This window comes from Ascaphus truei, chromosome 5, assembly GCF_040206685.1.
Source record: "Ascaphus truei isolate aAscTru1 chromosome 5, aAscTru1.hap1, whole genome shotgun sequence".
NCBI classification, from domain to species: Eukaryota; Metazoa; Chordata; class Amphibia; order Anura; family Ascaphidae; genus Ascaphus; species Ascaphus truei.
The window spans coordinates 66,646,334-66,673,849 of NC_134487.1; the positions used below are offsets into that span (position 1 = coordinate 66,646,334).

Genomic DNA, 27,516 nt, shown 5'->3' on the forward strand with positions numbered 1-27,516 from the left:
AATTGTGATCCCGAGCGGTGACGCGTCACGTGGTGCGCTGATGAGCCTATTTGCGGTGGGGGCGGGAGCAGAAGCTGTCAGAGAGCTTCCTCCACAAGCTAGGGGGGATGGTGTGTGTGTGTGTGTGGACCGGGGGGAGGGATCAGCACGGAGAGGAGGGCATTTATGGGGGGGGGGGCTGCTTAGCTTTCAGCATACAGCTGGCAGCAGCTCCCTCCTGCAGTCCGGGAGACCGACCCCCGCTGCAGCCATCCAGGGGAGGGGAGTGGGGGTGGTATCGGATGGGAGCAGCAGAGGGCATGTGGAGGGGGGAGTAGCACGGAGAGCAGCAGAGGGCATGTGGGGGGACCCTCCTGCAGCCCGGGGGACCCCCGCTGCAGCCCTCCGCTCAAACCACGCCCCCCGGTCGCCGCTGCCGCTCCCTACAGGCCGCATATAGCGGTCAAGTGCCTCTCCACGCGCCGCCGATTTGCAGTGCGGGCACGTGGTCTGAGGCAGCAGTGCCTTAGCCTTATCACCTAGCATAAAGTGTTTCCACTGCAGCAAGGGATTCTGGGAAATGACATGCAAATGAGCACACAATGTGTCACCATTTGCCTGGAATATCCATTAACATGGAGCCCATTTAATCTGATGCATTGCCGTTCACACAGCTTTTAAGCACAGCATGGGACTAGCATATATATATATATATATGTAGCACACTTTCCCCCACCCCCTGCGAGATATGGTAGCTACGGTGTATGTGGTGCATTACCTGCAGAAGGCCTGAGCCTCCGCTACTGGGAGCCTAGGGTGTGTCTGATCCGTCTGGTGACAGAACCTCCACCTGTAACCCTCGTTACAGGACCCCATGCAATAATACACACACTGATAATAATAACAGTTTACTGCATGCATAAGAAGAATAACAATATACCGTCCCCACCAACTGGGCCACGCACGGCCGTAACATCACAGTGTCCTCCATCTCAATGTCCCCACCTAATGGAGTATCCCCCCAAAGTACTGATGGGCCGTTGGGCACCAAACCACCCTGGTGTCCAAAAGCAGCACCCCACCTAAATGTATGAGGCACCGCTGCCCACAACTACCGTGTGTAAAGTTGATGCACTTGATGATACCTGCTGGGTACTCCTGAACCTGGTAGCGCCACAATGGACAGATGGGATCGACTGATCCAGCGATGGTTGTTGTCAACAACGATGTCCGCCTCCACGTGGGGTGCCCTCCCGCGTGGATTGTGTCACCATTGAAGATAGTCTCTGATCTGTAGAGTGATCTGGTCCCAGATCACCAGCTCCCTGTCGTGTCCTGGCTGTGTCCCTCACACTAGTGCTACAGGGGCAGTGTCCCTAACTACTGGGCCTGTCCCTGCAGCGACAACAAGCTGAGGGGAGTCGGGGCCTAGCTGGGGCCTAAGGGGGTCTCTGGTCTAGTGCAGTGGTCACAGATGCCCTACACCTACACACCCTACCCCTTCCTCATCCCAGCTCCGACTGGCGTGCTCCTAGCGTGCAAAATGTAGCTATTCCCTTTTGCAGGGGAATGCTCGCACCCTATTGGCTGCAGTATAACATGTGGTAAAGCAGCCCTGGTGCATTATGGGGGCTGTAGTCCCCGCGGAGCCCTATCCAGGTAATGGCCGCCCTGCAGCTGCTCTCTACGCACGCGCGACCATATTCAAAATGGCGGCGCCCTGCAAAGGGAGCCACCGGGAGCCTCCGGCGATCTGACACTGCCGGCACCTGCAACATCCTCTGATGCCTAGCGCACCACCGCCGGGAGGTAAGGGGCCATAGGGAAACCCAGAGGGGTACCCGGGCTATATATATATATATCACTTTGACAGCATTTTATGGCTTGACAAAGACTATTGTCGGTTTTTGAATTAAATTTGGAATAAATATTTAGAATTTTTGATTGATGCATAATGCAGCCTCTTTATTGAACTGAAAATATACAGGGTAACACCTAGGTTATGTAAAGATTTCTACATACAATATTAGTCTGCTGAATAAATTCATTGGGGAGGAAGGTAGAGGTAATTTCAGTGCAGTGTTAGAATGGTTGTGTAACATATGGAGTGAATTATTTTAAGCTATAAATGGGATGTATCTAGCTACACATATTAACTGATCTAAAGTCTGTGTGATGTAATGCTGTGTGAGAAAATCTCAGTTCTGCATTTGTCAGCTGTAACATGTTATATCAAGGATGTAATTATGTACAGTACTCAGGCAAACAACTGCTTAGTCATCTTCTTGTAAGATTATATTCCCAAACGTCACATAAACAGATCGTTTAAACAAAACTAATGGCGCAGTGTACACCAACTCAGAGGATTGACTGCAGCTTACATTCTGACAGCTGCTGTAATTTCTAAGTTAATCAGTAGCTAGAAACTTTTGATCAAAGCTAAGAATTGAGAAACACACGGAAAGCCAAGTGTTACATACAACAGCATCATGTCATCCTTATCTCTGGTTTCCGCTAAAGGTCAACAGTAACTCAGTGACGGAAAACCAAGTGTACAATATAAATCATTTTGTAAAAAATGTGAGCAATTTCCCCACATCACGACGAGAGGAACATTTTGCAGCTAGCTACAAATTAATTGAGACGCTTGTGTGAAATTTCATTCCCTTCTAGCAAAAAGTGGATTCAGCTGCATACTGCACATGGACAGTACATATAATAAATAGGCTTGGGTGGTCTCATGAACTTTTGCACAACTACATCTAGGAAACATCTTCTCAAACTAGTTCATTGAAATGTATCACAATATAAAATGCACTTACATTTCATCGGAACGAATACTGTATGGCTACTACAACTGAGTACTACAAATAGGATCTGGAGATTGCTGCATCGAATGCACTTGAAGCATAGTGTTTTGTGAAGTTATTCTTTGGAGATTGGAACTCTGTCAAAATTGCTTCATGTGCATCTTGTGAGCAATCATACGCAATAAATTCCCCAAATTCTGATATTGCATAAAACCAAGCGGGTTATTCATTTTACTGCAATGGTTGTGCAAGTGATGCAATGGCAGGGGACACCTACCAGTGCTGTAACATATCTTCAAAGCTCAGTAAGAGGCTCATTCACTAAACAGTAATCAGTGGCTTAATGCACGTTAAATGCCCTTTTACTGTTGCTCGATATTACTGCTTTGCTATTCACTAAACAGTGATAACAGTGCAGTATCGCGGTATAATGGCTTTTAACGAGTTTTAACTGACCAAAAGAAGTCATACGAGAAGCCAAAAAAAGGCCAAATTCCTTTTTTTTGCCAGCAACTGATATTCACTAAGCAGTGATAAGTTTATCAAACTTTAACATTTTGCAATATCTTTGCGCCAGCTAAAGGCTGGTGCTAAAGATATTGCAAGATGCATAAAAGCATTTTATTTTTACTGCACAAGATACCGGAGGCCGGTGGGCACCCCCTGAAAACCCCTGGAGATCAGCAGGGACCCCTGGGAACCCCAGGGACCCTCATGGTCCCGGGGGTCCCCGCAAGCTTCCGGTATCAATCTTGTGCAATAAAAATACAATTGCAGCCGTTTCATTACCTTAGCGGCTAACTGCGAAGTTAATGAAAGGGTTAAAAATCAGGCACTGCATAGTTGTTGGTATAAGTGCTGGGTGAAGCTTGTAGTTGCCCCAGGATGGGTGTTTAGGCCTTGTGGGAAGGTGTCAATGGAAGTTAACCCCTTCATTACCTTAGCGGTTACAAGCGCAGAGGTAATTAAGGGGTTAACCCCTTGCACTACCCTCCCTCAATGCCTAAACACCACTCTGGGGTAACTACTACCTTCACCCACCCCCTGTACCAACAACTATGCAATGCCTGATTTTTAACCCTTTTATTAACTTCGCGGTTTGCCTCCCCACCTGCCTGTCATCATTTAATAACAGCTGACACAAGTTCTGACATACAGTAGTAAACAGTATTTAACATGCAAATGCTCTGAATGTGAAAGTGAAGACATTCAATAACGTGCGGGTTAATGCGAGAGTAACCATGACTCTCTTAGGCCTTGCCCCCGCTGCCTGCTACAGCATCAGCTGTGGCGGACGCTGCGCGTACGAGAGCCCTCCCCGCAATGGCACCGGGCCCGCTGCGAGGGGGGGCCGCAGCACTCGTGCGAGAGCTACTCCTGCTCTCAATAGAATTGAGAGCAGGACTCGCATCGAGCGATTAGGCACGCCCCCCGGTGGTTCAGCCAATGAGGGTGAACCTGCCGGGTGACGTCATGGCCGCGCCCCCGTCACTTCTCCACCACGCCCCCCCCCAGTCTCTCCTCCTGCAGTAAGCTGCAGACCGGGGAATCGGCTGAACGCGCCGCCAAAAGCGCGGGCGCGCATTACAGCGGCGTGACCGGGGCCTTAGCCTTAAGGATGATACCTGCTCCGTAGGGGGGGTTTACTGGTTTCTCTACATACTTATATCTAGAGATGTGCAAATATCAGGGGGGGGGGGGGGGGGACACAGTTAAAACTTGTTAAATATTAGTTGTCCAGCATATTGGATGTAATTACTTAGTTTATAACAATTTAGCGCACCAGCAGTATAACTTCACACATGGGTTGAGTAAGGCTTACATTCTAAAGCACAATGCATAACTGCTAATACTTTGGTACTACCCTTAATTGCACCCCTGAACAAAATAAAATAATATAGCAAACTTACAATATCACATCCGGTGTCCATAGTACTGGGAAATCTGAAAGTGAGCGTAACTGACAAACCCAAACATTTTAGGATTGTCCCAATTAAAGTGTCTTGGGAGAACAAAATGTCCTGATCTTGGGAACATATTTGCTCACTACTGTATGCTCAGGGTTTAGTTTATCAGCTGTCCCTCGTCGACTGGAGATAGAGGGTTATGTAGGAAGGCATGTGAAGACAGAGAAAAGGAATATACTGCAGGCTGAGGTTGCATAATGGTGACAAAGGTAAGAAAGTGTACAAGCCTCTAGAAACCACCTCTCAGCCACAGCCATACGCTGTTCCACAATGTCATCAATAATCACGTGTCCCTACTTTCCTGGTTTGAAAGGTGGTATCTGCCATATAAGCAGAAATCAAATCCACAATACTGTTTTTTAAGATCAATGCCTTTGGAACTATGCAACGTAAGTCATTACTCATTGGCTGCTATGAGCTGCAGGGCTACAAGGTCCCACTGTCTTTAAGTTTCTTTCAAATGCAGTGTTGACAATAGCATTGATCTAACACTGATGTAAGATTATCAATGTTTAAGAAAACTGTAATACGCCACATTTGCTTATTTTAGTTTACAAATCACTTTTATGCAGGCATTTAAAAATATCACCCAAAAACTAAATGTGTGCAGCTGCCTTGTAATGTAACTCTTGTGTGGTAGGAGTGTGAAATGTAATGCAGATGGGTGTAATTTGCCGAGCCACACTAATCATCCAAGCACAATATGTATTCTATTCAAGCTGAATAAAGTGTTCAGAGTAAAGAAAACAATATATGACTAATGTAGTGAACCGATCTAAAGTATTTTCTGAAACCATAACTGGCACAAATAAATATAGACATTATCATCTTACTTAGTAATTGCAGGTCAGGTGTTGAAAGCAGAAATGTATCTGGAATGGAGTAGCTAATACTATAAATCATGGATGTTCACAGTACAAGATAATCTGCTATACTGTAGCACTTGCATTGTTGATCCACTCCAAGGCAAGACAAGATCAATGTACAAGCTACACATGAGAAATCCTGCCCTTCAAATGAGCATTTTGACATAGACTAAGGACCTTCTCAGTTAGTTTTAACATAGACAATTTGTATATTCAAAGATTCTGGGACCTTTTTAATGTGTCTCCGCACTACCAGGACAAATAAGTTTAACATTAGTCTTTCCTAAATAATAATAATAAAAATAGCATGTTCCTGTAAATACTAACATACTGTATGCAAGAGGTGTTAGTAATTTAATTTTAGCCTCCATTCTACTGTATATTTACAGTATATCACGTGTTGGGCACTATAACAATGGTACTTCTGCTAATGTCCTACCTCTCAATCTGTTATTTGGAAGCATACAGGTAACCACTGTTTTCTGAGTGGTGCATGTCGGTTTGGGAATAAAAATAAGGTTGAGGGTTAAATAGAGGGAAGGGACGATCCTGCTTTGCTCCTTATCGCATGCTGTCACTACCCACGAAATGCCACCGGAGAACATTGTGCATTCATGCTACTATTCTTCTCATCTCCTCTTATACCGTTTCACGGTTACAATTTGACTGTCTCTCATGTGAAGCAATATTATTTTCTTCTCAATAATCATCAAAAAGCCCAAGACACATTGTGAACGGGCTTATCACTGGTTAAATATCTTAATACCAACTAGAAACTCATGTTTTACCTTTCCAGCTCCTGTAGATCCAGCAACGGCCAGAAGCTGCCCTTTTTCTATTTTAAAATTGATGTCCGAAAGGACCGGGGTTACATGGAGGGGAAAGTTACTAAAGAACAGGTTTGGATCTTCATTGGAAACGTTGCCCCCGTTTACTTCAAGCTTCGCTTTTTCAAATAACTCTCCAATGCCCTATAAAAATAATAGAAACAAAAAGCACTGATATTGTGTATACTTTGCACTTCCTCAGCATGCTCTGATAATGAGTAAGTGATGGAAATTACTGTCCGAGGGAGAAAAGTATTTAAAAGAAGTATGGTTCCAATTATTATGACAGACAACATGCTGACCTCATCCCAAGAAGCTGTAACATTCTCCATCGCAACTTCTGTAGTTGTCAAGTTATATTCCAGTGATTTATATTCTTCCTTTTGCAAGAAATCCTATTGGATAAATAAACAGAAAGTGATGAGCAATGATCAATTACTTTTTTTTTTTGCCTTAGAAGAGCTACCAATATTTTTTGTAAATTGACAGATAGGATCTGTACAAAGGAGCCAGAGAGCAGGAGCAGAAAGGTACTGTACAATAGAGGCTCTAGGCAGACAGAGGGATATCTGGTGGTATGTAGCAGGAATAAAACCTTTTAGGCTGACCGCTGCTGAGTCATCACAATGTTCTGGTGACAAATGGTTGCCCAATGATTATCTAGATTATGAGGTTTATGTACAGTATCAAGACAAGTTTGGCACAAAACTGGGACATTTTCATCGCTGTATCAAAGTATTTTGCTCCAATGTTGCCCCATCAGCTCAAGTTTGCGACTTGACGAGTATTAGTAGGAGGATATGGGGAGTAGATAAAAGGTGCAAATATTCTAAATCAGGTATATCATATTCTGCTTCTCTGTGCACCCTTCATTTCCATTTTTTTTGCCCCAGAAAATCTGTCATCTATGTCTAACATTCTGCATATGACGTAAAACAAAAATTGGTAAAAGCTGCTTATTCAGCAGCTCTGCTCCAAAAATAAAAGCAATACATTAAAACATTACTGTCTCTACCTTGATACAAAGCCGATATTTGCTAAGCCGTCTTCTGCCATACACACCTTTTGGCAGTTGTGTTATGCGCTGTAATGGTTCGTTCGCCGCTGGAAGATGTCTTATGGCAGAAGACTGCTTAGAAAATATGAAATCCCATTTAAAAACATTTATTGGAGGTGCAAGTTAAAAATCAATAAGATGATTTAACAAAATCAATTACATTAGAAAATACAACACATACTCAATCATGTACTGTAGTGCCGACGAGTATTCTAAAACAAATCTGGGGCAATCGCCAACAAGACCCAGGTACATCCTGGGTACATCCTGGGTACATGCTGGGTACATGCTGCAACATTTCCCTGACATTTCTGCAGACAGACTAATGGCCCATCGGATTACTGAATAGGACTGCCAGGGACCCCTGCTGTGTTAATCCGATGGGCCATTAGTCTCTGCAGAAATGTCACTGAAATGTTTGCAGCATGTACCCAGCATGTACCTGGATCTTGTTGGTGATAGCCCCAGATTTTCCAAGGCATGTTTAAGGCAAGTTTTAGAATACTCGTCGGCGCACCTGTACATAACTGAAACCATTTCACACATAACTTGCCTGTATTACGTCATGAACATAATGACATTACTACAATATAATAAGAAATAAGAAATCTCACATTTCAAATCATAAATGAATTTAAGAGCTATGCCTGGGTGCCAATATTTGCAGGACTTACAATTGGTTGAAGTTCAGGCAGTAAAGAGTTATAAATTGAACATATTTAGATTGGGTTAGAGTTGTAAGTGGAGTGCCTCAAAGTCCAGTACTGGGGCCACGGCTTTTTAACTTATTTATTAATTACCTTGAGGTAGGCAGAGAGTGCAAAGTCTCCATCTTTGCTGTAAGATTACAAAATCAGAGCAGGTTGTAATTCCACTGCAGAAAAACCTGAATACATTGGAAGCCTGGGCAGGTGAATTGCTGATGCTACATGTAAGGTAATGCATGTTACATGTAAGGTCATGCATGTTACATGTAAGGTAATGCATGTTACATGTAAGGTCATGCATTTGGAAAGAAATGCTAGTATTGCAATCTAGATGGGGCGAAATTAGGTCCATCCTTCATGGAGAAGGATGTAGGAGTGCTTTTGATGGCAAACTGAGTGAAAGTGCTCAAAGTCATACTGCCAATGCTATCAGGATATTATCATGCATAAAGGAAAGATGGAAGTCTCATTTATAAATATTTAGTAGGGCCACACCTTGTTTATGGGGTACAGTCTTTTAGCACGTCTCCACAGAGAGGATATTATTCAAGTTAAAAAACTGCAGAGCAGAGCCACCAAATTAATAAAGAGGATAGTAGGTCTGACTTGTGAGGAAAGACTATTCAAATTAATATCGTTTACATTAGAAAATAGGCATGTAACAGGGAAAACGGTTACCATTGTTATCGATAGGGAACTGTAGAATATGGTTACTACATTGGATTCTGCATGTTAAATGTAGTTTTAAAAAATGAATATAAAAAATAATATACTGTACCACTGCAATGCAAATAGAAGCCACTTCACCAAAAAGAAGAATTGCATCTTGGTGATTATATAAAATGCTTAAATATCAAAGTATTTCATCCAGAACAAATTTAAGTTAAAAATAAAACAATGGGCACTAATTCAATAATATGTAGAACATATAATTACGATGTCAAAATGTCTACAAATTTACAATACAGGTACTGTACATGTATAGGCATACCTGTATTTTATGTATCACTCCCAGAGAGTCATACCAGGTCTGCACAGCCCAGGGAAACTGTCTAGTGACTGCCATTCGAAGGACAATGGTGAATGAAATGGTAGTAAAGATCTTTCGGAGGGAAATCCCATTCATGAGTACATGCGGCAGTATAGAAAGAAACACCACAAAAAAACCTGAGAAGAAGAAGGCTGAGCTGTTGAAGTATCTCACGTAGGCAGCTTTCCTGGTCAGCTTCAGTTCAGACCTGTGACAAAACAAATATAAATGTTCTACAGTTCTGAATTCCAGACATACTAATATTTATGGTCCAATCCATTGTTTCAGCACCTTTGTCACTCACACAAAGCATACAGCTTAAAAAGACTACTTGACTGATGTTTTATTTCTTCCAAGAAACCTTAGATTAATTCCTGTTTCACACTACTCTTCTGTGGTGTAATCAAGATTGCTAAAGATTATAACACATTGGCTATATAGTGGTGAGAAAAAGTTTGTGAACCCCTTCAGATTTTCACATATTTCAAATTTAAAATATTATTAGATCTTAATCTACGTCCTAATAATAGATACAGATAATCTGATCAAACAAATGACCCAAAACATGATACTTTTTCAACATTTATTTATCCACAAATGATTCAACATTCAATATCCATGTGTGAAAAACAATGTGAACCTTTAAATTCAGTACCTTGTGGAACCCCCTTGAGCAGCAATGACTTCAACTAAGCATTCCCTGTAACAGCTGGTCAGTATCTCACATTGGTTTTGATTCATTTTGGCCCATTCCTCCTTACTGAACTGCTTAAAATCAGTAACATTTGAGGGTTTCCTTGTATGGACAGCTCGCTTCAGATCCTGCCACAACATTTCGATGGGGTTTAGGTTCGGGCTTTGACTAGGCCATTCTAAAACGTGGAATTTCTTTTTTATCATACATTTTTAGATCATTATCTTGCTGCATGTTCCACTTTGGCTTAACTTCAGCTCATAGATGACATTCTGACATAGCCTGACATTCTCCTCTAGAACCTTCTGATACAATGCAGAATTCATGGTTATGTCAATGATGGCAAACCATCCATATCCTGAGGCAGCAAAGCAGCATGAAAACCATCACACTTCCACCACCATGCTTGACGGTTGGGATGAGGTTTTCTGTTTGAACACAGTGTCTGGTTTTCGGCAAACATAACGTTTCTCATTGAGGCCAAAAAGTTCTACCTTTGACTCGTCTGTCCAGAAAATGTTGCAGACATCTTGTGGATCATCTATGTGCTCTTTGGGGAACTTCAGACGGGCAGAAATGTTCTTTTTAAAGAGCAGTAGTTTCCTCCTGGCTATCCTTCCATGAACACCATTCTTGTTCATTCTTTTTCTGATAGTTGAGTCATGAACACTCACATTATCCAAGGCGAGATAGGCCTGCAGATCCTTGGATGTTAATCTGGGGTTCTTTGTGACTTTCTTGCCGGTTTGTTCTTGGAGAGATTTTGGTAGGATGACTGCTCTTGGATAGACTAACTGTGGTCTTGAAATGTCTCAATTTCTAGACTATCTGTCTGACAGTGGATTGGTGGAGCCCCAAATCATTATAAATTGTTTTGTAACCCTTTCTAGATTGATGAACATCAATAACTGCTTTTCTGAAGTTCTTAAAGATTTCTTTTAATCGTGACATGACATGGTTCCACACACCTATATGATGAAGACCAAACTCACAAAGCGTCTGATCTTTGTATAGGGTAGGCCTCCCAAACTCACCTTAAGATCTACCCTATTATTTAAACACCTAATTCCAATTATACCCTTTAATTTAGTTGATAAAACCAGGGTTTCATTTATTTTTTCACATACCTTGACTCTTAATTAATCACTGTTTGTCCAATTCATACATAATTTTATTTCAAAAGATATGAAATTGGTTAATATAAACCCTACTGGATATTTAAGAAAAGACTGGTTTTGATTTAACAAGGTTATCGTGGAAAAACAATGGAATTACCATAATTATCATTGGGGTTCACAAAAAGATTGCCGATGGTCAGCTGCATTAACACGCACTATACTTAAAGGGGTAATCCAGTCCATGACCAAAGAAAACCTAGTGTTAATTATATAATGTTATATGTATGAACATTTAGGTGCCTAAGAACTTTTTTTAAACAAAATAAAATGCTAGTGTATTTTAAATATTTTAAAAGCTTTTGTATGGTAACTTGGTGTTTTTTAAGGTCTTTGTAATTTTTTCTTTAGCTAATCTCGGTTTGCTATTAGAATGGTTGTGGAACTTCCCTTTCCACCAACAAAATGCCCTCTGTGAACTCATCCATTTTCTTGGAAATTGTTTTTGATGTCATAATTAGTCAAACAGATAAAAAATGGTCTGATAAGATTGAGTGAGCCCTCTTAACAGTACACAGAGAAGAAACATTTTCACTGGCAGCCTGACTACAGTATGTTCCCATAAAGAGTCTTTTAATTTGTCCAATTCAATTCGATTGTCTTCAAATTTGACATAGTCAGGCTTCAGGTGAACAAATACTTACAATACTACAATATGTATAATGTTCAAAATAAGTGTGAATATAATTAGTGTAATAAACAACCCCCACCAAATCGTGACAAATAAAGTTGCTAATATAACATTGTATTTTGGGTGATGATGCACTTTATGTGATTTTTCACATTTGTCACTTTGTTGCACAGACGCACTCGGTACACCTTTTTTCTTTCTGTTACAATACTACAAGGCTGATCTGTTTTGGTCACCAAATCATTTCAGCCCATAAACTGACAGTATGTGACGTTACTGCAACTTTGCTATGTGACATTCTCGTCTTCAGTTCATTTACACAGACCATTCCTGATTTTACACTGTCTAATCTCATAATAGGCCTTGTAATCACCATATCAAAAATGCAAGCAGAACAGTTTCTTGAATACACTTTCAGAACAGGAAAACAAATATTAACATTTCATATGTGACCCAATAGAAACAGTTTGTTTTTCTCAAAGCAGTTTTTATTAAAATCACCACCAGACTTTTTATTGATTAAGAAACATGCACTTCAATTACGAATTATCTTATATGAACATGATCACAAAAGCCACATCTGATTAACATATTTTATAGTTAGGATACTGTAAGTATAATAGTTTGAGGTTAATAAAAGTTGGTTGGTGGAGGCCTTTCCAAAACAATTGTGTGAAATTGATGTGACAGTGCTTAAAGGGTTAAATAAATGAACCATTTATATCAGCTACGATTCAGTGCCTGCTACCTTCTCTTGAAACAGTAACATATCTGTAACAGGGACTTATCCCTGTTTAAATAAAAGCCTCTAGTGGTCTGAGAAATCCAGCAAAAAGCTGGTTAATTGCAGGTCGTCAATTAACCAGCTCCAAGTGGGAAATCAGACAAGGGTAAAAACCTCCTGCTGGGAACAGACCCAGAGACTCCTTAGCACAGTCACAACTGTGCTGACAGAGGAGATGATGTCTGAGCTTAAAGGCTGTGCTGAGATCAAGACACCCAGACACCAGACCCAGAGACTGACCCGAGGGGCCAACTGCTTTGAGGTACCTCTTGAGACATTGGGGTGATAGGCTGGTAGGCTGGTAAGGGGCTTTTCCTCCCAGTCTTGCAGATAGGAACTGGGGAAGTAAGTTAGCCCTTACAAATGGGTAGGTGTTTGTTTCTTTTGTATATATGTATATTGCCTTCAACTGCTGTTTAAAGTGACAGGCAGAATAAAGCCAGGTTTAATTTCCCCCAAATTGGTCTCCCTGAGTGTACCTCAGCACAGGTCCTACAATATCCATAGGACAATAAGAAATATTATACATTAAGTGTAGGTACCTGCTTAAATGGAGTTTAACTTGACAGGGTAAGGTGACAAATCATTTTGTTTTTAACAATGTTTTTATTGATATTTTCACACAGCGGATACAGAATATGAACCATTATGGGTACAATTCTTAAATTATATATGATGGTAACATATCTAATGCATCCAACATACTGTAACATCAATGCGCATTGTGTTTCGAAATTCTCTTAATATCACAATCGGATTCCAGTTTTACCATTCAATACATCAAATGTTAACTCCCATTTTCAATATAATGTACATTACCATGTTTTTCTATAACAAGAGTAATCATTTTGTGATCAAAAGATGTAATTGACTGCTCTGCTATAAGATTTGGGGTCTCATTCTAGTAGGTTCGGTAACTAACTCATCAAGCATGTTGAGCACTTCTCGAATGAGTTGACATAGGTAGCTATTCAGAAAGCTTCGATAGCCAAACTCAATTGAGAAGTGCTTCTTCCCGATCAGTAGCTCTCCTGCTCAGACAAACCGATCAGGAGCTCCAAAAATGCTAAAACTCTCATTTTTTGAGAAATTGGGCTATTCAGGAAGCTTTGATAATCATATCGCAGCTACAACTTGCAAGCAACTCGCAGTTCTCATCTCGTCACCTCAACGGTGGCGAGACGGGGTCCGAGTTCGACTTAAACAAGTAATTTTTACTGCATCGGATTGAAGCCGGCAGTCTCCGGAGCTGACACACATTAATATCAGCCCCGCGACACTCTGCTTACATCCTATGTAATAAAAATACATTTACTGGCACCTTCATTACCTTAGTGGTGAACCACTAAGGTAATGAAGGGGTTAAATACCAGTGCCCGCTTTATTGGGGGTGGGTGAAGGTGGTATTTGGCCCATGGTGAGTGTTTAGGCCTACCAGGAGGGTTGCAGTAGAAGTTAACCCCTTCATTAACTTAGTGGTAGCAACTGCTAAAATAATGAAGAGTTAACCCATCCCGCTACCCACCTGGTAGGTATAAATACCCACCACAGGCCAAATACCACTTTCACTCACCCCCTCTTCCCCCAATAAACATTAAAACACAATATTAGTCAATTGCCAGTGTGATTACCTATGCCCTCAATGGCAGCAAAGATAACCCCAATGGCAATGAATAGGCACCCTACTACCCAGCTCCTGTACCCCCAACAACCACACCCCTAACAATACAGTACAATAATGGGCAAAATGTCTATTGCCCACTTAAAATAAAACATTATCCAGCCAGCATAAAGAAAATTAAAGTTCTACTTACCCCTGATGAGGCCGCCCTCATCCACATCACTGTCCTCCTCATACTCCGTGGGCAGCAAGATTACAATAAAAAACAAACTACTGGCCAATAACCCATTAATCACCTTAATGGGTAGTAACCGCTATAGTAATTAAGGGGTTAACCCCCTCCCCCGCTACCCACCCGGGAGGCCTAACCACTCTCCCTGGGGAAACTTTCTCCGCTCCCCAACCCCTCTACCCATTGATTGTCACAGTGATAAACCATGCCCCCAATATGGGCATGGATTACCACAATGGCAATGAATAGAAAAGCTAAAAAAAAATGCCACAAAATAAAACGCATTACATTTAAATAAAAGCAAGCATTTCACAGTAAAGCCATTGATTGTGACTGTGCTAAACCATGTCCACAATATGGGCATGGATAGCCACAATGAATGGGCAACTTAAAAATAAAATCACAAAAAATACAATACGTAAAAATTAAATAAAAACAAGCATTTGCCAAAAAATGTATTGCTTATCCCTGTGCTTATCTACAGTATACTCAGAAAAGGGCAATATTGGGCAACATAAAAAAAATTAAATCAATATGTTTCTTACCTTTGCTGGATTCACCATCCGAATCCTACTTGGGCACCATCTCTTGACCCACGACGCATTGCTCCTCATCAGCCGAGACATATCCGGTAAGTTCTTTGCTTTTTCTTCTTCTTTCTTTTCTTCTTTCTTTTCTTCTCTGCTGCTGTACGTGTGACAGCTTCTCTTTTTTTTTAAGGATGTGACATCTTCAAAAAGGGAAGGAAGCCAGCCAATCAGGTAGTATATTCTTCCCTCCCTTTAAGATAATGTCACTTCATACCATCACATGGTATGGTAAAGGTGTGGATATTTTTCCACATAGTAGCCTTGCAGATCTGTTCTGTTGACGCCTGTGCGTTCCACACCCAGGACATCGCTACCCCTCTTGTAGAGTGGGGTTTTGGATTTGTCATATGCTATCCGTATTGATTGTATGTTCCATCATGCAATCAATCTTTTGGCAGTGTTCTCTCCTCTGTTTTCCCCGAAAACAAAATGAGCAGATTTTCTGACTTCCTGAGTTCTCTTCACGTATTCCATCAGACATCTTCTCATCTAAAGTGAATGTAGGTTCCTTTTCCATCTCATTTTTTGGATGTGGACACAGTGAAGGTAGTATAATCTCCTGATTATAAAACTGGTGAATTCGAAACTGGTGAATTGTCCTCAGTACCACTTTGTCTTTGTGACATGCCATATAAGGTTCCTTTATTTAAAGGGCCTATATTTCACCGACTTATCTAGCAGATGTACCTGTGATTAAGAACACCCTTTTTTAAAGACAGGTTATTAATATCTGCCTCCAGTAAAGGTTCAACTTTTAGTGCTAGCTGTAAATCCCATGCTGGAATTGAATCTCTGATTCTAGGTCCAATGCTCTGAAATGGCTCTGAAAAAGCTCTTTATCAGAGGTTTGCATCCTGATTGCTCCTATTGCTGAGACCTGAACCTTTAATGTGTTTGGTTTTAGACCTTTCTGGAAACCCTCCTGTAAATAAATCCAGGATCGTGTTAATGGGAGTTGTTTTTGGACTGCTGCCTTTTGCTCTGCACATTTTCTGAATTTTTCGACAATGGGATTGTAACACGGTCTCAATCACTGGTGAAGATAGTACTTGTTGTTTCATTATTTGCCTTTCAGCTTCCAAGCTGTCAATTTCAGCCTCTCCATGTTGGGGTGGTTACTGGGCCTTGAGACAGAAGGTCCTCCCTTTTTGGTAGTATCCAGCATGGTTCTACTGACAGGTCTAACAGGTCTGGGAACCAAGCCCTTCTGAGCCAATATAGTATTATCGTCACCACCAACGCATGGTCCTGCTTGATCTTTTTGAGGACTCTCTGAATCATCGGAACTGGAGAAAATATATATATGCAAGTCCAAAATTCCATTTTAGTGTCATTGCATCTAGATGTTCCGTACAGTCCGGTAATGGGAACAGAATCTCATCACTTTTGCATTTCTCCTCCTTGCAACCAGATCGATCTCTAGTCATCCCACTTGCAAACTATTTGTGGAAAAACTTCCTGGTGGATGGACCATTCTCTCTGCAAATTTTCCTGATGACTGAGAATATCTGCCAAGACATTCTCTTTCCCTCTGATGTGCACTGCTAATATGCTGAGAGCCCATTACAGTATACTTATGGCTTCTCTCATGAATGCTGGGCTTCTTTTACTCCCTTGGCGATATATATCTGTGGCTGCCACCATGTTGTCTGTCTGTACACTAATAGGTTTGTCTTTCAACTTTTCTTGGAATGTTTCCAGTGCTTTGAAGACTGCCCTTAACTCCAGCAGATTTTATGGCAATCTTCCTTCTGCGTGATGCCATTGTCCTTGAATAGTATGTTTCTTCCAGTGTGCTCCCCATCCGAACTAACTGGTGTCTGTGGTGAGTACTGAGTACTCAGGATTTCCTAAGGAACGACCTGCTAGAAGATTGCTTTACTGTTGAAACCACTTCAGAGAGGTTCTAGTGCATCGAGATAGCAAAAAATGGTTCTCTGTTGACCTTGCATCTCTGTTCCACTCCCGTAGGACTTCTGCCTGAAGTGAACATAATCTTGCCTATGGCAATGCCTCTATGAAAGCTGACATATATGTCGTAGTATTTCTTGTTTTGTCTGGTGACAAAACCCTTTTCTGAGGACTGTGTCGAATTGTAGTCCTAGAAAAGTACATACTGGATGTGATTTTCCCGGAGTTGATGTTAAGTCGCTTTTAGTAGTCAATCATCCAGATAGGGTACTATGCATATACCTTCTTCACTGATTGCTGCTGCAACCATTACGTTTGTGAAGACACTGCATGTGGATGATAGGCCGAAAGGTAGAGCCTTGAACTGATAATGCCTCACTTTGAATCCGTCTTGAATGGCGAACCTCAAGAAATTTTGGTGAGCGAGGTAGATGGCAATATGCAGATAAGCATCTTTTAATACTATTGCTGCCATAAAATCCTCTGGGCATAAAATGTTGATGACAGACCATACAAACTCCATTTTTAAATGTTCCTTGCGAACATACTGATTTAGGAATTTTAGATCCAGGACTGGCCTGAATCCCCCTTATGCTTTGGAACCAAGAACAGAATAGAGTATGTTCTGCTCCCTTCAAGATGTTGTGAAACTACACTCTGTGTAGTTGTAAAACTACCACTCTGTGCACCTAATTTTTGTACTACTTCTCTTAGTGAAAGCGTGATAATGTAAGTTTTTGCTGTTTTTTTTTCTGTGGATTCTATTGAGTACCCAGCAATCTGTTATTTGTTTTTATTTGCTTTCACCAGCTTGTCATATCTTCCATTGTGACGTTTGTAAGCTCTTCCCTTACTTCACCTTCTTCAGAACAATACTGTAGTATGGGAACTCTGTACCTATTGAGTCTTCCCAGTCTGATTCCTATAGGGAAGCCGAGTAACGCCTCTCGTTCCTTTATGTATCGGTTCTTTTCTTTGCATTGAACTTCCTGACACTGTCTATAAATTAAAGCTATCAAATGTTTGCTGCATTGCTGACTGACAATATCCCAGAAAGCCCTGCATCTGGATGGGATTTTCTTCCATCACCAGTTCCTTTACGCAGGCATTGCATACTTTTTTCTTATACTTGTCAGGTAAAAGTTGTTCACATTCTGCACAAGTTAAATGTTTTGTCTGTGTAGATACTTTCTTGAGTCTAACATCCCTTGCACTGGGTTTTTGATGGGCTTCATGTCCTGCATTGTGAGAAGCTAACATCTGTGGGACTGGATGGGACTGCCAGGGACCCCCGCTGTATTTATCCGATGGGCCATATGTTTGTCTGCAGAAATGTCACAGAAATGTTGCAGCATTACTGGGAGATTGCCCCAGATTTTCCAAGGCAAGTGTTCGGATACTCGTGGCTGCATCTGTAAGTAAAAAGTAATCCCTCTTCTCTCAGTTCTACCTGATTCAGGAGTTTTCCCTGTATCTTTCCCCTTCCAGTTCTTGCCAGCAGACAGCAGGTAAGGGTTAATTCGCTCTGAGGCTACTTCTCTACACTCTGTTTCCAGCACCTGTCTCCTCTGTCATCACTTGCCTGCCAACCGATCCTTCTTTTTAAATCCCCCTCCTCAGACCAAGAGGTGCGCCAACTGGAAGTGACACCAGCCATTCTGCCACCGGTCAAAACCATCCGGCGTCTATGTGGTCTCAGGTATAGAGGGCTTTCGGCTGACTTCAACAGGCCACGCCTGCATGGTGACGTGATGTTGGACTCCCCTTTCTCCGCCCGATGGCCTCTTGCAACATACGTGGATGCAGCAAATCAGAGGTGCTGTGTGGTGGTCCTACGGGTGCTAGATGACATCCCTGCTACTAGCCCCCACATAGGTAAGTGACTCTCGCCTTTTATAGTGGAACCAGCCTCACACCTATCTGCGACTTTGGGCCCAGAATAAGGGTGCTTTGGCCCCCTTTCCACCAGGTAATCCACCCTTAGGTGGTTAACTGTCAGCTTTATACTCCCTGAGGAAGCCTCATAAATAAATTATACATTTTCTTTTCTGCAAAAGGCAGATTCACAAAAACAGAATAACTTTTAAACCTCTGAAAAATAAGTGTTATGAATGAAATTTCTAGTGACTTGTCGTGCATAATAAATGCACTGTTACACAAAATATGACCTGTTTTGAAAGGGAGCTCCATGTAATGCACTTTAAAGTAGATTACCAATGTTTTTAATTTTAATTTAATGAAGCCCCAAAACATTCAATAAGTGTTTATATGGCAACTCCTGCTGTTTATTCTCACATTCTCCATTCCACCAGGCAGCACTGAGCTGTTTCCCATGCAAACATCCCAAAAATATGCCTTATCCAAATCTTCTCAGATAACATTCTTTGATGTTTACTAATGTCATGAAGTAAAAGGGGATTAGCGATCATATGAATTTAGTAATAAAATACGCAGGTAAAAAGCAGTATTTCTTTAAACTGAGCAGGGAAATAATAAATAGGTGAAAACAGACTCCTACTATACAGTATGGTGAAGAAATAGAAAAATAAATAAACCTGCAGATAATCAGTTTAATAGCAGTCGCTGAGCTTACACATTTGAATGAATTATTACATATATCTAGGGAATTATAATGCTGTATGTATTACGTACTATGAAGCAGTCTTGGAGGAAAAGGTGCACTCACTCGACTCTGCAGAAACGCCTCGGGTGCAGGCCCATCACCGGCCAGGGTGCAATCAACATCAAACAGGTATCCTTCAGAAGGAAAAGAGGCAGCACTCGAGAGGACTTGGTCAAATATAAAAAATCATTTTTAATAGAGGAGGATTGACGTTTCAGCCTGCAGCTCGGACCTTTGCCAAGATGTCTTTTATATGTGACCAAGTCCTCTCGAGTGCCACTTCTGCCCTTCATTTGAAGGATAACTGTTTGATTACGTACTATGAATACACCATAGGACAATACCCCAGCTACAATAAGCTCATCTTCTGAACAGATAAAGACCACGGTTGTGATCAACCTCATGTGTATTAAAGCTTTTTATCTCCACTTTAAAGATCACATATGATGAAAAGACCTCTGCAGTCTTGAATCCTTACGCAAAAAACAAAACGTGTACGATTGAGATGTTTCTCCATTAAAAGGTACAGATATAAACAACATTATTGCACCACGTGGTGGCTCCCACGGTTGCAATAGTGCAATAGCCCTGTCTCCTTCTCACACATGGCTGATTAAAAACAATGGCCACTTCTGCTGGTGAGTTACAATTTACATTGTGGGTGACTGGCTCAGGAGTGTAAAGCAACTTCAATCTTGTAACACAGACTACTGCACCAATTCAAACACTTTTATCACATTTAATCTAAGAAGCTGATTCAGCTTTTGCTGGATAAAAGATGAGCATATGATTCCTCAGAGAAAAGTAGAGTTTTGATGCATTGAATTGCACTATTTCCTGCTCGAGCCTGTATCGGATATAAGAAGGGAGTTTGTACATTTACTGCCCCTTGTTAGTCAAGGATATTTCTACCATATGGAATTGTTTTGCCACTAGTAAGAGAGGAACCACTGATCCACTGACGTATCATTGTCATACATCCAGCTTTATTATACAGTATGCATCCTGTAACTCCTTTTTACTTTCTCACATTGACACGCCTCTGATTGCAAGCTGACAAATGGGGAGAACACTGGAGCATTTGACTATAATAACACAAAGTAACGCAAGATGAAAATGGTGCAGTTTTTGTTAGTATTGTTTTATAATTACCATGATACATAGATCTTCTCTGAAAATACACTCAATGTTATTGATATATTATATCAATTGATATATTCAATTCTTTATTGATAAAGAAGATACCCCATAGGCTTCTCAGTTAAGGAAATATTAAAATCTGATTTCCCAGCACTCATCGGAAATAAGATAATACATAAGGGGAATTGTGCTTGGCATCAAAATCTTTCATTAGATGCTACAACTAGAAACCAGTTTATTTGTTCCCGAAGGGTGACACTCTCGACTTCGGGTCTTCCAATAGTAAAGTTTGCCCAGTCAAGGTACAAATAAAATTTCTAAAATTATTCCAACCTTTTTTGTTTATTTTTAACACAATTTAAAAGTTTGTTTGGCCAGAAGAATAACACAAGTTGCAATTGTTATTGGGCTAGTTACAAAAAAATAGCTGTACTGTATAATTGTGCTTCCTCGTTTGCTTTTTACAGTTAGGACTAAAAAAAACTGCTAATAGAATGTACAGTGTAATTGATTTACAATTTCCTTGTGCAAACTCTCTTTTTGCGCTTAGTGTTGTAACATTTTAAATGGTAAACAGCCTTCCTCTTCATCACCCCATTTTGCAGACTTTACAGAAATCCAATATTCAACAAACCTGCTGTCATTTTCCACATACTGAGCTATCTTAGTGTGTTTCTAAAACAATTAAAGCTATTATACTCGTATTTTGTGTCAACTAATGTTCCATTTCCTTGTTCCATTAACAAACAGCTCATTGATTTAAAATGATTCATACTCTGCCTGTGAGCTTGTATATGTTGATCTATCTGTAGATAGAGAAAATGATGGGCCCCATAAATTACATGTAATAATACTGTAAATATGATCAGAAAGCCAAATCGGTGTAAACATTTTATAGTTGTGATAAGCAGTGAATACAGTGAATTAAATATTCCATAGATTAAACAATTTTGTGTTAGAGCCACAAAGCTTCATTAAATCATGGCTCATAACGTAGAAGTTACAATACCTAAAACAGGAACGGAGGTTATGTTCCCTAACTTAAGAACGCTGTGAAAAATTGGTGGACAATTCGAACACGCCCAAGCACTCACAACTCACCGGGTTTGGAACAAAAATAAAATGTATTAAACTACATAATTAAAAATGACATACTGGGAACATATTGGGGACAAAACAAACAAAATTCTCCTCCCACGCTGTTATAGCGCTTTCTCAAGGAGTGTTAAACGGAGGGTATGTTGCCTGGTTTATATAGCCCCTCCTTCTGGCAAACACAGCTGACTAAAGGTTTATTAAGGACGTCAGTTTAAGGTAATTCCTAGTGGCATTGAACAGGGCATGATAAGAATTAGACAGAGTATCATAACTTACTCATAATACATTAGTTAATATAGTGTAAACTTTGACTTAATGTAAAGAAACATAATGTTCACCGGAATGAAGAATATATATAATTAGACCAGATATATATCATAAAAGATATAAGGTTGTATCTGTGATTTTGTCCAATTAATAAAACTCCACAATAAAACCTCATAATGTGTATATAATTTGGGTTTATAATGTGGAATATTGATAGATTATTATAAAGAAATGTCATGGGAGGTTTAATACATCATATAGCAACATTAATACATTGCCATATATTTATAACTAATTAGTCCAGATAGTAAATCTAGGATATTAAATAGTAATGATATAGTGGCATATTTATGTCACATATAGTAAAAGATGAATATAACAATATAAATTTGCAGAGTATGATATAATGTATTCCTACTGTAAAGACCCTCAGTTTTTACTTCAATATTGATGGTACACAAAGTCAAAAAAATATTGGCATAACAATGATGGAGACACACAGTTAATTCAATAACATGTCATATGGGAGAGTGCAAAGCAACGCATCCAATAGAGAGAGGATTATAGATTGGATAAAGTGGTTGATAACAATGAAATGTTTTTACACTAATTTAAAGGAAATACTTTAGATCCCATTGGGAATTTAATCCCTTAGAGACCAAAGTATCCAATGAAAAAATCCAGTATTCCTCTCTTTTATATAGCGCGCTTACGCTGTCACCTCCTCTTATATGCATTTGAATGTGTTCAATGGCTACACATAATTACTTTCTTTTTTCAGGGGTCTTCTATCTCGAAACACGTGAGACTGCAATGGGTACATGCTTTGCACCCTCCTACGCCAACCTCTTCATGGGTTGGTGGGAGGCGTCCTATGTGTTTGGAGATAGAAACCCCTACAGACATAACATTCACTTTTTTCGTCATTTTATAGACGATCTCTTAATCATTTGGAGTGGCCCCTTAGAGGAGCTCAAGGCTTTCATCCAATACATTAACACTAATTCACTTAATCTTCAATTCCCATCACAATATCACTTTCACCACATCCATTTTCTGGATTTGAATCTATTTGTGGTGTTGGACAAAAAAGTCCAGACAGACATTTTACGAAAGGAGAATAGTAGGAATGCACTCTTACATGCAAAGAGTGGACATAACCGAAGTCTATTTAGGGGCATACCCATTGGGCAATACATTCTACTATGTCGAAATTGCTCTAGTCTAGAAGCCTTCAAATCCAGGGCAGTAGAACTCACAGATCGGTTCATTTCTAGAGGCTACAATAAAACCATTCTGGAAGAGGCCTAAGGATAGAGAGGAATTAACATATTCCTAACATGATGGGAAAAATGAGAAAGTTGACCAAGGACATGATGTTCCTGATCTGGACCCACCATATTTCATAACTCAATGTAGCAACCAAGCTTACGCTATTAAACGCATCATTAACAAACATTGGGGTTTATTCTCAATAGACCCTTTTTTAAATGGCATTACATCAGTGAATCCAAAACTTGTATTTAGAAAATCACAAACTTTGGGTAATCTTATTTCCCCCAGTATGGTAAGAATTATAAAAACACACAGAAAAAGGAATTTTTTCCTAAACTCAAAGGATGCTTTCCTTGTGGACGCGGCAAAATTTGTAAATATGTAACCAAGACACAAATCTTTGATAATGTGGAGGGTACCAGATCACATCAAATCATGTCCTTTATTAATTGTAACTCTGAATTTATTATATACATGCTCATTTGTGGATGTAATAAGAGGTATGTTAGACTTATTACAAGAAAAATTAAGATTCGGATCATGGAACACATGAGACTTATCTTAAAAAAAGATTTAAATCATCCTGTTTCTCAACATTTCAGTGAATGCCAAAATGGTTCACTTGAACATTTTTAGTTGTGTAGCCATTGAACACATTCAAATGCATATAAGAGGAGGTGACAGAGTAAACGCGCTATATAAAAAAGAGGCATACTGGATTTTTTCATTGGATACAGTACTTTGGTCCCCACGGGATTAAATTCCCAATGGGTTCTAAAGTATTTCCTTTAAATTAGTGTAAAAACATTTCATTGTTATCAACCACTTTATCCAATCTATAATCCTCTCTCTATTGGATGCGTTGCTTTGCACTCTCCCATATGACATGTTATTGAATTAACTGTGTGTCTCCATCATTGTTATGCCAATATTACTTTGACTTTGTGTACCATCAATATTGAAGTTAAAACTGAGGGTCTTTACAGTAGGAATACATTATATCATACACGGCAAATTTATATTGTTATATTCATCTTTTACTATATGTGACATAAATATGCCACTATATCATTACTATTTAATATCCTAGATTTACTATCTGGACTAATTAGTTATAACTATATAGCAATGTATTAATGTTGCTGTATGATGTATTAAACCTACCATGACATTTCTTTATAATAATCTATCAATATTCCACATTATAAACCCAAATTATATACACATTATGAGGTTTTATTGTGGAGTTTTATTAATTGGACAAAATCACAGATACAACCTTATATCTTTTATGATATATATCTGGTCTAATTATATATATTCTTCATTCCGGGGAGCATTATATGTTTCTTTACATTAAGTCAAAGTTTGCACTATATTAACTAATATATTATGTATAAATTATGATACTCTGTCTAATTGTTATCATGTCCTGTTCAATGCCACTAGGAATTACCTTAAACCGACGTCCTTAATCAACATTTAGTCAGCTGTGTTTGCCAGAAGGAGGGGCTATATAAACCAGGCAACATACCCTCCGTTTAACACTCCTTGAGAAAGCGCTATAACAGCGTGAAACGCGTCGGAGGAGAATTTTGTTTGTTTTGTCCCCAATATGTTCCCAGTATGTCATTTTTAATTATGTAGTTTAATACATTTTATTTTATTTTTGTTCCAAACCCGGTGAGTTGAGAGTGCTTGGGCGTGTTCGAGTTGTCCACCAATCTTTCACAGCGTTCTTGACTCTGCCTTCCGATTGGACGGACCCACAGCAGCAGGGCAGGATTGGATTTTGTTCTACCGTCGGTACACAGCTTGGGGGAGACAGCGTGTGACACTCTTGATACGGCGCGCTATTCTTTGGATTGCAACGATAAGAAGATTGTACTATCGAGCAGGACCACAGAGGTAATTTATTACTATTTACCCACTGTGTGGTTATTCGTGCCAGCAATTGTTACTGAGTAAACCAGCTCTATTAGTTTCCATTGAAATCTACATGCATTGTCACACAGCCTTCAGCTGTCTCCTGTTACTTCATACCCCTGCACGTGAAGGCTGCTGATAACACGCAATCTAATATCTTCCATACTGCTATATATGGTTATAATCCCTCTCTCTTTTGCTGGGATTTAAAGTGTCTTTAGAGCTGCGAATGGTCTATATATTTTTTCTATGTTCCCTAAGTTACATGGTATCCTCAAAGCTAATTATATGCAAAAGCAACAGCCGAAATCCATCTAATTTTCATAGGCTTAACATCACATTTTTGTAGTAACGTTATGTTATTATCCAATAACGTGATGTTTAAGAATGTCTTAGTGTTACTCTGCTCCCAGCCCTGAAATAGGTCTTTAGCGCAAAATGAGAAAGACAAGAGAGGACAGGGAAATAACACTGGGAAATAACATTAGTTAAACAATGCATACGTGGGTTTAGCCCTATCAAAGCCCTGTTTCAGGGTTTTAAAATTAGATCTTTTTATGAAACCTTCAATTTGCTGTATTTTCACACAGAACAATTTTATTGCACTAAACCCACAAATTGTACTACAAAGAAGGTTCCAAGTGCACATTTGTCATACTTATTGTACCTGTCCCACACCAACTTTCTTCATGTTCTTAAAGACCGACCATGTTTCAATTATAAAAATAACCTTTGATGCTGGAAGGGTTCACATACAAAGAATACACTGCAAACCCCCATCAGCCCAGAAAGCGTTAAGGAAATTGAATAAGCTAAAGAAAACACAGATAAAATATTCATATCTCTGCTTAATGCAATAGTTTGGATAAGCAGCATTTTCTTTTACGCATAAGACTATTTTAAAGGGGCATTTTAAATTGATCTTGGATTTGTATGGGGCAGTTCTTTGGCCATTTTTGAGTGAACATCAAAGAAAATGACAATATAAAAAGAAAGTGACTTACTGTCTTATGGTTTCAATTATTTTTTCCATTGCGTCCTCCCAACAATAGGCCTTTACTGATTGTATGTTCTCAATAATTTCAGATGTAATTACAAGTCTCTCGTTGATCTTTCCTGCCCTCCTGTCTCTGTAGAATATAAATACATACACCCAGCCAGGTTACATTTTCATATGATGGATAGGTATAAATGGCATGACAACAGTTTTCATTTTCTAAATGGTTTTACACTGAGGGCCTTATTCAATATGCTCCAAAGCAGCCGCTCGCACATTATTGGCCGAACACTCCCAGTGGAGGTCAATGACAAAGGCCCTAAGAGGAAGACTAGGAGCACAAATGGAATGAGAACCGTACAGCCAAATCACCAACTGGAATGGTAAATACTACACGTTTTTACTGGCTGCTTTTCTAAGAAGATAGAAATGTAGTTGGGTCTCTGCAAACTCTGCAGAATTTGTTTTTTATTTGTCTGGGAAATATTACCAATGTATATGTGTAAACTTCCACTAATCCTTACATTTATGGGGTACCATGTATTAAAGCAAGTGGTACAAAACTGCATGAGATAGGGGAAACAAAAATTGAATTGAAAGTTCTGTACTGGTAATAGGATTTTCTTGCATCACTTTTGCCTTGATACACAACCCCCTAGATCCTATTACCATTAAAAAAAAATCTTCAGACCTTTCTCTTAGGTCTTATATTTGCACAAAAAAAATATATAAATAACAAGCTAACCATGAACAAATACACAGGACTAATCTGGTCTGCAACTGTTACATACGCTTATAACATATTATTTCGTACTGTGTATACAATGTCTTGTATATAATGTATAACGTTGTTCACTTAATGTAACTATGTATTTGTAACCCTGTACCTGTCATCATAACTCTGTGCCCAGGACATACTTGAAAATGAGAGGTAGCTCTCAGTGTATTACTTCCTGGTAAAACATTTGATAAATAAAAAATAAATAAATAAACCAGATTCATCAAAGTATGATTTTCACCACACTGTATCTAGGACTCCTAGATTCTTTAGAATTGAGTCCTAAAGCAAACTGGTACCATGACCAGGGAGGCTGCGAGGTTTCCCCCCCCCCTCCCCCTCCCCCCCCACCACCACCCCGAACCCACGTGTAACATACAAATAACGACAGGAAACCAGAACTGGAGGTTTAAAAGGCCGCGGTTATTTATTTATAACAAATACCTAATGGTGTAATTGACACTCCCTGCCAGAGTGCTCATTTGCCAGGAGGGGGGGGAGGTCAGCCAGCCTTTGAAGCACTGTCCCCTT

The 27,516-nt window shown here is 39.8% G+C and overlaps 1 protein-coding gene across 1 annotated transcript in view; it reads right to left on the bottom strand.

The window, feature by feature from the left end:
• Positions 1-27,516, bottom strand: part of CFTR (CF transmembrane conductance regulator) — a 203,266-nt gene that overhangs the window by 98,618 nt on the left and 77,132 nt on the right. The window contains exons 7-10 of the mRNA XM_075599966.1: positions 26,215-26,340; positions 9,205-9,451; positions 6,752-6,844; positions 6,411-6,593 (exon numbers count right to left, since the gene is read on the bottom strand). Coding sequence (XP_075456081.1) covers positions 6,411-6,593; positions 6,752-6,844; positions 9,205-9,451; positions 26,215-26,340 — 649 coding nt within the window. The remainder of the gene's footprint in view (positions 1-6,410; positions 6,594-6,751; positions 6,845-9,204; positions 9,452-26,214; positions 26,341-27,516) is intronic.